Raw genomic sequence first — 12173 nt, 5'->3', positions numbered from 1 at the left:
TGTAATAAATTTTGATGTTTATGTATACTGTAGCTTTCATAGAGGAATTGCCGAGTAAGTCTGTAAACTGACGTAAGTTAGTTAGCTAGGTAGCTAAAGTTACACCATCCAAACATAAATATTACATCCGTTAACTTACTTGAAGGTCCCGCGTCTTCTTGTTGTCAGGCCGGGACTCGAATGAGGACTCAGATGCAGAGTTTTAGGCGGAAAGAAGCTTTTATTTGGGTCTTCAATAACCCTCGAAAGAATGAGGCTATAAAAGTAGGCCTGAATAAGGAGAAACAAAAAATCACTCCGAAGAGGAAAAACACTGATCTAGGTAAATCAAAAAATAAACAAAATCAAAATCACTCTCAACGAGGAAAACAACAAAGGGGCATAAAATAAGGACGCTCTGACAAAACACTAAGCTAATCTCTCAGAAACAAAAAGGGCTAGGCTAAGAAAATACAACAGAAAATCACTCTAACGAGGAAAGAAACAGAAGATCTCTGGAACTATGAAGCTAATACTAAGGCTACGAAATTACAACAAAAAAATCACTCTTTCGAGGAAAAACAAGAAGATCTCAAAAGCAAGGCTATGGCTTTGGTTCAGGAACGAGGCTTTGGTGCACGCTGAGACAGACGAAACACTTCGGCACAGGACAAAGGGAGACGCAGACAATATATACACAGGGTAATGGGGAACAGGTGGAAACAATCAGGGCGGGGAAGACAATCAGACCGGTGACACATGAGGAAGGGCAAGTGACCTGAAACGAGAGGAGAGTTAACTATCAAAATAAAACAGGAAATGACAAGACATTACAAAAACCCAGCTTGACAGCCTTGACCTCAAGTGTGACACTTGTAGCCTTTTCCCACAATCACTGCAGAAGTTAGTTTTTTTCCCTGAACTCTTTTCCACAGTTTTGGCAATACATCGCGGCCTGTTCCTTTGGTTCGTTCGTTTTTGTTTGTCTGGCGGTGTTGTCCTTCCGGTTCAAAGGACAGACCACCAGTCCAATCAGCGACGATTCATGTCACCCAAGGGTACCTACTCTTTCCGTTTTGAATTTGTTGTTGTGTTATTCGATTTGCTATTGTGTTATTCAATATGCTATTGTGTTTTTGAATTTGCTATTGTGTTTTTGAATTGCTATTGTCTTTTTGAATTGCTATTTGAATTGTGTTTTGCACTTCAGGGCCACTGTACATTAGCCTTCTCATTGCTCAATCTTTTGTTTGCATTTACAATAACGGGCTTTTTGGTCTCCCAGTGTCACAGATCACAGAGCGGAAAATGCAGCTGGTTTGACTACTGCATACTATACAGTAACCGTATGATTTTAGCATGTTCATGAATTGAAATTAAATTTAAGGTGTTTATATCTAACATGTCACCATTTACCAACTCAACAACATCTAGGCTGTTCTGTCTTTACTAGTGGTGGGCCGTTATCAGCTGCGTTAACGTAAAAACTCTTATCGGGCAATAAAAAAAAAAAAATCGCTGTAATCTATTCTCAAAGCTGTTCCAGCCTTTCAGGTCGCTTTTTTTTTACTTTTTTCTCTCTTTTGTTCGTTTTTGTTTTCTTCACTGTAACTCTGGAGTCCTGATCTCTCTAGCATTGTTGTTTTAGAGAGTTTTTGAGTTTCTCGTGTTTTTTCTGTTTTTTTTAAATGCCGCTTCCACCTGGACAGCTGCTTTAGTTTACTCCGAGGAACAGCTGATCGTGCTAATGCCGGCTGGCATTGGCACAATCAGCTGTTTTCGTCATTTTCGTCCATTCTATAGGCTAAATGGCGTAAAGCATAAAAGAAAAGAATTACGGGTGAATCAAGTATGAAATAAGTCAAGTATGTTTGGTTTTAATAAAGTTTGCAGTATATATCAGAATCAGAATTAATTTTATTCGCTATGCAAGTTTACACAAACACAGAATTTACTGTGGCAGGGTTGAGCATACACAGAACATATATATAGAAAAGAAACTAGCATAGAAATAAAAATAAAATAAGGGGTATAAAATATAAAATATGGAGGGGAATGGATATGTACAGTACAGAAGTGCAGATCAGTGTCATAAAGGGGGTGACAGTGTCATTCTGAGTCCTTGGCCCTGTTGAAGAGGACAATTGCAGAGGGGTAGAAGCTTTTCCCGTGGCGCGAGTTTTTGGTCCTGATGGAACGCAGCCTTCTGCCAGAGGGGAGCAGCTGGAGCAGAGAGTGTCCAGGGTGGGAGGTGTCGGCCACAATCTTCCTCACTCGCCTTACGAACCTCGAGGTGTGCAGATCCTCGAGGGACGGCAGGTTGCAGCCTATCACCTTCTCAGCAGCTCAGATGATATGCTGCAGTCTGCACTTGTCCTTGGCAGTGGCCGCAGCAAACCAGACGGTGATGGAGGAGGTGAGGATGGACTCAATGATGGCAGTGTAGAATTGCTCCATCATTGTCTTTGGCAGGGGGGGTAGGGCTGGATCCTTCCTGAAGTCAACCATCTCCACTGTCTTAGAGCGTTTAGCTCCAGGTTGTTCTGGCCACACCAGGTCACCAGGTTGTCCACTTCCCACCTGTAGTCAGACTCATCCCCACCAGAGATGAGCCCAATAAGGGTGGTGTCGTCTGCAAACTTCAGGAACTTGACAGATGGGTGACTGGAGGTGCAGCTGTTGGTGTACAGGGAGAAGAGCAGAGGGGAAAGGACACAGCCTTGAGGAGATCCGGTGCTGATAGACCGGGAGTCAGAGACTTGCGTTCCCATCTTGACACGCTGCTTCCTGTCCGACAGGAAGTCTGTGATCCACCTGCACATTATAGGTTGCATATGTTATGTTTTTATTCTACATGGACACCACTGTTTATTTTCCACTATGCCCCCCTCCATTATAATAATACACCGCACAGCTTTTGAAAGTCCAGAGATAAGTCTGTTGCAAAAGTCCACGGTGACTCTCGTTTGCCAAAACGTCTGTATGTCCTCGAGAAGATCCTGTTTTGTGCCTGGCTTAGCGTCCTTACGAATAAAGTCTTTCATGGAATGAAATTTATTAAAAAACAGTTACGGGGTGGTCGGTAGTGTCGTGGGTTGTGCAGGCGTCTCGTGTAGAGGCTACAGTCCTCGCTGCAGTCGGCCCCGGTTCGAATCCCGCATCAGACGGCCCTTTACTGCATTCCCCGTCTTTCTGCCCCCTCCTTCCTGTCTCTCTTCAGCTGTCATATCCATAAAGGCCAAAAAAATATAGTTAAAAAACGGACGTTACGAGCACTTTGCACCACTAACCACATCCATGATTGTACTCTGTCTCAGCTGATCGGCTCACCCACTCACCCCAGCGTATCTGTTCAGATGTGTCTTTATACAGTCTGCGGTGAGAGCGGAACATCACTGCTCCTCCCCGTGGACAATTGAGGCATTGCAGCTGGTTTTCACCCAGACTGCTTAGGGGCGTTTCCAGTCGGGGCCTCACTGACTACGTCATCAAACTTTTGAGTTGCTACATCTGTATGGCTATGTCAGAAAATGATATGTATTGAGTAACAACAAAATAAATTGTAAATAATTTATGTGTAATAGCACATACCTTATCCAGGTTGTCGACTGCACCTTTGCAGTGATTGTAGTCCACTATGATCTTTGGTTTCCTCTTTGGCCCCTCCTCCACTGCTGGATCTCTGTGTTTTGTGCTAAACAGCACCACATTCTTACCCTTCTTTGGAATGTATGATACAGCTGTCTGGGTGCGACTGAACGCAAACACTGAGGACAGCACTGGTCTCAGCCTGGTCTGAAGAAGCTGTGGGGGGAGCTCCGGTTTATTTTTCCTCAGGGTGCCCACCAGGGTCATCTTCCACTTGTGTAAAAAGTAAAGTCAAGTAAAAAAAGTTGTCCACAGGCACAGTGTGACCCTCAAGTCCCTCTGTCATCTCAAAGGCGACCCGCATCCCCTGGTTCACCTCTCTTGTTGCTCCTGAAGACCTCCCAATGTACACCTGCATTTTCCAAGCATATGAGGTCTCCACATCGCACAGCACCCAGACTTTGAGACCATATTTTGCCGGTTTGCTGGGAATGTACTGTTTGAATGAACAGCGGCCCTTAAAAGGGACCAGCTGTTCGTCAACACATACATCCCTTCCTGGAGTGAAGAGGAGAGGGAGGCGGGTGCTCCATACATCCCACAGTTCTCTGATGGCAGCCAGCTTGTCCCTCCTTTGACGTGCTGGTCTTGACAGGCGGTCATCAAACCTGAGGGCTGTGCTTATCTGCATGAACCTCTTTCTGGACATTGTGGCACGAAAAATTGCTCTTCCTGTGTGCTCAGCCCAGAGGCTCTGTGTCGCCTCATTCCGGGACCTGTACAGCCCAGCCAGGATCAGCAAGCTGATGAAAGCCCACAGCTCCATCCAATCTTCTGTTGTACGTCTCCCCTCCAGATTTGTATTCTTTAGGATGAGCTGAATCACAGCTCAAATTAAGTTTTTGGGCTGGTAATCCTTGCCATAGCATAATGTGTGGGCCCTGAGGACAGAATTTGGGGTGGAAAGTACCTCAGAGTGTCTTTATGGGTTAGAGCCCAGATCAGCTTGCCATTTTTTGACTTCTCGTCGTCGTCGTCGTCGTCCCTTGATCTCGACCCATCTTCAAATGCAGGCAAAGCCTCCCCTGATGAGTACTCTTTCCCTGAATCTGTAATGCTGGACGTATCCTCCTCACCCTCAGGACTGCAGGACAGTGCTTAGAGCCTCTTCCAGTGACATGCGTCTCTTCATTTTTGCTGAGGAAATAAGCAGCCAAGCAAGCTACATGCATTATTTTATATAGGTTTGCAGCAACAGCACCTGAGTAAACATGCTGCACTGAAAACTATTTTTTTTTTTCCGAGTCAAAAGCTTTGATTGAAAAGGTTGTCATATGTAAAACATTGTTTTATGCTAAAATTAGAGTAGGATCAAAAGTGTATGTTATAATGGAAGTCAATGGTACAAAAAATGTCCTGAGGGAATCCAGAGGAACTTTCTTTTCTGTGATTAAAGCCATGGTTGGAATTTTAAAATTGGATAAAAAAAGTTTTGTCTCACTACCATTAACACAGGCAAAATTCTAGAGTTTTTTTCAACTGAAAAGTACACAAAATGTACCGAGGGGAGCACACGGGTTAAGAATGTTTCCCATGCGCGTTCTTAACTGGCTTCTTTGGAGCTGTCCAGCACCACGGTGCTTAAAAGAAATCAATAGATGCCAGGCAAATTGATTAGACATGTGCTCATTATCGCACAACGTACAGCATGAATCTCCATAGTGTTGGGAGGGTTACTTTTAAAATGTAGTCCCCTACAGATTACATGTGCTAAAATGTCCTAACCCTTAAAACATGTATAATAATTGTTAAACTTACTTCACGGATTTCGTTTATTGCGGGTTATTTTTAGAACGTATCCCCCGCGATAAACGAGGGACCACTGTACACCAATCGTGTTTTTTTTTTTTTTTTTTTTTTTTACCCCTTAACGCCTGCTGTCACAAATATGCAACAAACCGCTTGACTCAGTCAACCAGCCGAGATAGGGTCTGCATTCTCCCAATGCCGGTTAGTGCATATTTGTTATGGACCTAGGAACCTTTGACAAGCATTTGTTTCCAGTGGGATCACAAAATGACGGACTTATTTAATGTTTACGCGCGAAAATTTTTCCGGTTGCGAAGTGATCCATATGATGCGGTAAAGCAGGGGTCGGCAATTAGCGGCCCGTGGGCCAAAACTGGCCCGCCATCAATTATATCTGGCCCGCTAGATGACGTTGATCTATTTTAAAATATATATATATTTTTAAATATATATTTTAAACCTCATGTTTCCTGTCAAAATACAACAATTCCACAGATTTCAAAACATTTATTGAAAAGTAGCTGATAAGTAACGTGACAGCAGCCAGAACATCCTCGCAGCCTCTTTACTTGTCGCACAGGTCGGAACACTAATTGGCACGTGCGTGCGCTGTAACCTGTGGAAAATAAAAGTGTCCTGTGTCCCTCTTGTAACGAACAACGTGAACAAATGTGTTTCATTAAATGAAAAAAAACAAACAAGGTCGGCTCAAATATCAAATATGAATGTGAATGCACATCAGCGGCAGATCTGCGCTGCTGTATACATTAGTTACGGCAGGTTGCCTGTTTCATGATAGACGCAGTCGGCGTAATAACAGCACATAGAAGCAAATTAATCTTTTAAATTAAATTAAATGCATTTCTAAAGTTAAATAACGTTTATTTTTAATATACAGTGGTCCCTCGTTTCCGCAATAAACGAAATCCGCGAAGTAAGTTTTACAATTATTCTACATGTTTTAAGGTCGTTAAACCCCTAACCACACACTTTTATACACCTTTTTACACGCATTTTGTACAGTACTCCCTTAATTAACCAGGACGCAGAACACACGTGCGGTTCTCACTCAGCCAATCAGGACGCAGAACACAATGCGCGTTCATACTGTTACAGTACGCTGTAAAAAAAAGCATGCAAAATTACACTGAAAAATAGAACCCCCCCCCCATGCAAAGCATGGTCATGGCCCGCGATGGAATTGTCAGAAAATTCCCGGGTCCAAACTTATTTGCCGACCCCTGCGGTAAAGTTTGATCCTGAGACGTATAGAGGGTAAGTTGTGCTAAGATAAAAATACTCACCTGCTTATTAAGTGCTTATACCCTCGATGTAATGAGGTGAAATATGTGTGATAAGTATTTTTGAAGTTATGATACTAAATAGCTTTGTAGCATATTAGCGACAGTAGGCCATAAGGTAATGCTAAGCAGCTAACCAGCGCTATATAGAAAAATGCTTTTGGACGGCTTATCTAGGTAATCCTTTGTATTTTGTTTAGTTATTTTCAATAGTCTTTATACAGACACCATACTGGGATATGAATACAACTGCTATTTATTTTTATGCAGATCCGAATGAAGGCTTCCATGTTTTACGGCAAGTGCGTAAGCGCGCGACCTCATGTTAGACCTCCCCCAGAGGACAGTGAAGATAGCTGTCTCAGTGATAGTGCAGGCAGTGATGAGGAATATGTTCCCAAGCCAGGTGATGAAGAGAGTAGCAGTGAGAGTGACAGGAGTAGCAGTGATGAGAAATGTGTGCCCAAGCAAAGAAAAAGTGACGTGGAAGATGGTGAAACAGACTCAGAGCTCTGCAAAAAATGTGCCAGTGTGGCAAGGTGCCCTCCCAGACAGTGACTCAATCAGACTGCCTATTGATTATTTCAGACAGTTTTTTGACACTGAACTTTTGGCTCTTATTGTCAATCAGAGCAATCTGTACAGCACACAAGAAAATCCAAACCATGCCCTGAATTAGATCAGGAGGAATTGGAGCAGTTCATTGGAACTGTTTTGTACATGAGTGTTATCCGCTTACCTCGCTCTAGGATCTACTGGTCTAATGCATGTCGTGTACAGCAGGTGGCTGATGTGATGCCCCACGACAGGTGGGAAGAAATTAAACATTTCATTCATTTCAGTGACAACACGGCAACCAACAACAGTGACAGGCTGTTCAAAATTAGGCCACTGATTGATTCTCTGCTCCCCAAATTCCAAGCTCTGCCTCAAGATCAGATGCTGTCTATTGATGAACAAATGGTGCCATTCAAAGGCAGATCTGTTTTAAAACAGTACATCCCCAAAAAGCCATACAAATGGGGATACAAAATCTTTGTTTTGTGTGACACAAGAGGCCTGGTGCACTCATTTGATGTTTATGCAGGGAAATCTGATCCTCCACCAGGTTCACAAGACATCGGGGCAAGTGGGAACGTCGTGCTAAAACTTGCACAAGTTATTGAAGGCTCTGTAAACCACCTGCTGTACTTTGATAACTGGTTTTCCTCGCTCGATTTGTTTGTTGCCCTTGCAAACAGGGGGATACCAGCCCGTGGCACTGTGCGGCAAAATCGCCTAAACGACTGCAGTTTCAGCGAAGACTAAAAAAGCTAAAAAAGAAGGGAAGAGGGACATTTGAGGAGCAACAGGCTGTTGTTGACAGTGTGGAGATTAGGGCTGTCAAATGGTTTGACAACAGAGGGGTGATTGTTGCCAGCACACTTGCAAGTGCCCAGCCTGTTTCCTTCACAGAGAGGTGGGACAGAAAGCAAAGGAGGAAAGTGTCTGTGGAATGTCCTAGCATCATCACCCTCTATAACAAGTTCATGGGTTGTGATGATGATCAGGTCTAAGAAGTACTACCACCGATTCTTCTTTCACTTCGTGGACATGGTGGTTGTCAACGGCTGGTTGCTCTATCGGCGTGATTGTGATAACATCAATGTTCCACGGAAGAAGTAGAGGGGCTTGCTGGCTTTCAGCCCTCCATTGCACAGGCCCTCTGCATGCAAGGCAAAGATCTGTCGGCCAAAAAGAGGGGGCGGCCCTCGTCTGATGTGCAGCAAGAGTTCCAGAAGAAGCAGCGCAGAGGACCAACTAAGGCTATTCCCACACAAGATGTCCGTACTGATGCTGTGGGTCACTGGCCACAAATCGACAGTGTGCGGCAACGCTGCAAATTCCCTAAGTGCACGGACACTTAGGGAATTTGCTTTTGAGGCTCCTGCTTGTTATCTGCACAATAAGTAACGTGTACATTACGTACGAGATGAACAAAGCTGTACGATAATCCATCTTGCTTGTTGTTGCCTGCCGCCCAGCAGGAGCTGGCTCAGTTGGTGGCATCTGCACCTAGTAGTAGCACTTCCGGGCCTGCTGTGGCAGCTGCCAGTGTCTGATGCCAAAGTCTGTGGCAGATGCAAAAAAAGTTCACATCAAAAGTTCACATCAGTGACTATCATTTTGGCTGATATTGCTCCCATAGGGATAGTATTGAACAGACCCATCCCTACTAGCTATTCTGTGAACTCAATCTGGAAGAGAAATTTCAGGAATGTTGTATAATATGATGAATTGTTTACACTGTCTATTCCTTTTTAGAAAATGAAAAGACGAAAGCAAAAGATAGACATATGGGAGGAAGCTGGAGGAGTAGACTGTTGTGAGAGCATTTGCACAGGAGAATTTGCCCGTCAAGTCTGCCACACCTCACCTGTGTGGTCTGAAATTTGCCAGACACTTTTGCCAATGATACCAAGCCCAGACGACATTGGTTGTGGGTAGTATGGTCTGAGAATAGGAGAAACCTTAGGGGAAAAGTCGCAAGATTTAAGTCTCAAGGCCATGAGCCTGTAGCGACACAAAAAGGTGAAGAAATACAAGGTGAAGCAGAGCTAGAGCCACTTAGGGACCACGAGGCCATCATAGTTGAAGAGCTCACTATAGCTGAAGAGGATGAAGGCAAAAAGCCCTTCTTAGCATCAAAAAGCCATCATCCCAGTATGGATGCAAACAATGATGAGCCAATTTTGATTGCAGAGTATGCAGTAGAAGATGATACAGCTGAAAACACAACAGACAAACAGACAGGCAAACCAACAGGCAAGGAATCAAGAAAAAAAAATAAAAGAAGGAAATTAGGCACCCTTCCAAGAACCTTTTAAAATATCAATTGATAAAAAAAAACATGGGAATCAATCAGGCCAGTTAAAGGAACCAAGAAATTAAAGCCGTCTTGGACTCACAAAATTTATAATGAATTCAGCAAGAAGAGTCCTTGCTGTGGGCTGGCCTTCAAATATCAAAATGTGAAGTCAGCTGACAGCAGGAAAAGGAACTGCCCATATATGCACCTAAAAGCTGTCTGTACTTTTCCAACGTGTAAGGCCTATTACACATTTTGGTTAGCCGAAAAAGCCCCAAAGAGGTCAGAAAAAAATTTCACTGAAAGTGTGTAGACATGGACAAGCTCATCATCTTAGAAGGCATACAACGATGAGGCCAGCATCCAACATAAGAAGGGGGAAAATTGCAAAAAAGATATCCCAAGGAGTAAGTCAAACATATTATGACTTATTAGGATCAACACCAAAAGAAGCCATTGCTCCTGGAAATCTAACCCATGCCCTAAACAGAGATATTCTCTTGGATTTGGATATGAGGTCAGGAAGGCAGCACATCTCCATCAAAATGTAATAATAGAGGTTCACATGGCCCAGCAGATCATTAAAGAATGTGACACATGTTTCATCCACCTGCCCGGTTACATCCAGAGTTTTCAATTGGACCCTTTCTGTGTACATATATACACGGAAATTGGCATTTTGTTGGCACATCTTCGACAAAAGAAAAAAGTTCATCTTTATCTGGATGCAACTGGAAGCATTGTGTCCAAGATCCCTGAACAAAAAAAAAAGGAATCTTTACTATGCCCTTGTGTTGGCTGGACAGGGCAGAGGAACACCACCACTACCAGTGGCAGAGATGGTGTCAAACGACTAGACAGTGCCTACAATCTCCCATTGGCTGATGAGATTCCTTCACACGCTGTGCAAATTTACAAGGAGGAATGTGGGCTATGTTGAGACAGACTTCAGTTGGGCACTTATACAGGCAGTGCTCACAGCATTCAATAGAGAGTCTATCATAGCATACAGTATCTGGACAGAAGCTTTACTGTCTGCCACGGCAGGCAGGAGTGGAAGTCCTTCACAATTATACACCTCTGCTCAGCCCATATCTTAAAAGCAGTGTCTCAGATCATAGGCAAGAATTTGACTGACAAAGAATTTCTGACCTTTGTGTTCGCCAGACTGCAGAACAGTCGAACCCTGCAAGAAGGTGTGAACATCTTCCGGTGTCTGCATCATATTGCTCAGCAAGAATTGCAGTGAAGTTGTGGAGGAGAATTTACAAAGAGTGATTCAACACTCAAAGTGTGAACATACAGTGTCATCAGACTCTGAAGTAACTGAGAACCATGAGGATGCATTTTGTCAATCTCAGACAATTGCAGGCAGCTCTCCACTTTCTGCTGTTTTTCAACATGCATGTGATGATGCAAAGAAGATTGATGCAGAACAGTCCTCAGAAGAGCCATCAGATGACAACCTCTATTACTGTCCTGGCATTGTTAAAGTCGTACTGGATAATTACATGCCCATATTCCCATTGTGGAGTGGAATCATGCTGGGAGATGTGACACAACCTGCTGTTGACATAAACAAGAAAAACCTGAGGGAACAAGAAGAAGTAAATAAAGAGTGGACTGATAACACTGTCCAGGAGACAGACCAACACAAGGACTGCAATGATGAGTGTAGTGATCAGAAAGAGGAAGATGAAGAGTTGCTGGAAGACAGGACTGAAAAAACAAGGGAGACAAATTGTCATGTCGAACAATGGTTTGGAATAGTAAAACATCACATCTTAAGGAAAAAAAAACAATTGCGACCTGGGACCTTCATCCGAACCATGTACAGATCCCTACAGGATAGATATATTGAGCATATAATGAAACACAACTTGCCAGATCATCTCATTACAAAGCCTCAAACATTCATGGATATAAAGTTGTCAGAGGAGACATGGGCCAAAAAGGATCAGCCAGAAGAGAAAGTTGGGCAGTCCAAATACTACACTGCTCCAGACAAAATGTCAGTACCTAAACAGAAGAGGGTTAAAAAGAAGAGGAAAGGCCATGTCAAAAGTGATGAGGCCTTAGACCCTTCCTCCATCCCTGACAGGACTCAAGAAAAGGCAACAGAAAGCCAGCTGCTAAGGCTAACAACTGAGAAGATAAAATCGAAGAAAAAGGAAGGTCTCATACAAGGAAATGTTCACAAAAGTGAATCGGGCCTGCTGAGCAATGTCTTGAAGTCATCTCTCATTCCTGATGGAACCCTGGAAAAGGCTGCAGAAGGAGATGCCACCACACTTCAGACCAGTGCTGATAGACTACGTTCTGAGGTATGTGATAAATCACTATGAACTTACATTCAAAACATTCAGAGCTGAAGTAGACAGCTAATGGCCAATGTATTGTTTTGATCTCTGCTCCCCTAAGATTTATTTGGTGCATATAAAAAAAGTTGAAATTATCTCACTTGACACGTCATTAGTGTGGTCATCACATGGTCTCGTGCTTTTGGTGAGAGCAGTCAGCGTGTGCATGTGCAAGCGTTACATCGAAAGAGCAAGGACAAAAATGATGGAAGAAATGGACCTTTAGCAACTCCTAACCTTCTGGTTGGAGGGGCACACGTATGGACATTTGATTATAATCTTTGTTTA

General features: G+C 43.4%; 1 protein-coding gene across 1 annotated transcript in view; it reads left to right on the top strand.

Moving 5' to 3' along the window:
• Positions 1-11203: 11203 nt before the first annotated feature.
• Positions 11204-12173, top strand: part of LOC113745784 (uncharacterized) — a 3258-nt gene continuing 2288 nt past the window's right edge. The window contains exon 1 of the mRNA XM_027278758.1: positions 11204-11849. Coding sequence (XP_027134559.1) covers positions 11355-11849 — 495 coding nt within the window. The 5' untranslated portion in view covers positions 11204-11354. The remainder of the gene's footprint in view (positions 11850-12173) is intronic.

Source organism: Larimichthys crocea, chromosome V (genome assembly GCF_000972845.2).
Source record: "Larimichthys crocea isolate SSNF chromosome V, L_crocea_2.0, whole genome shotgun sequence".
NCBI lineage: Eukaryota > Metazoa > Chordata > Actinopteri > Sciaenidae > Larimichthys > Larimichthys crocea.
This window is presented reverse-complemented; position numbering and strand designations above follow the sequence as displayed.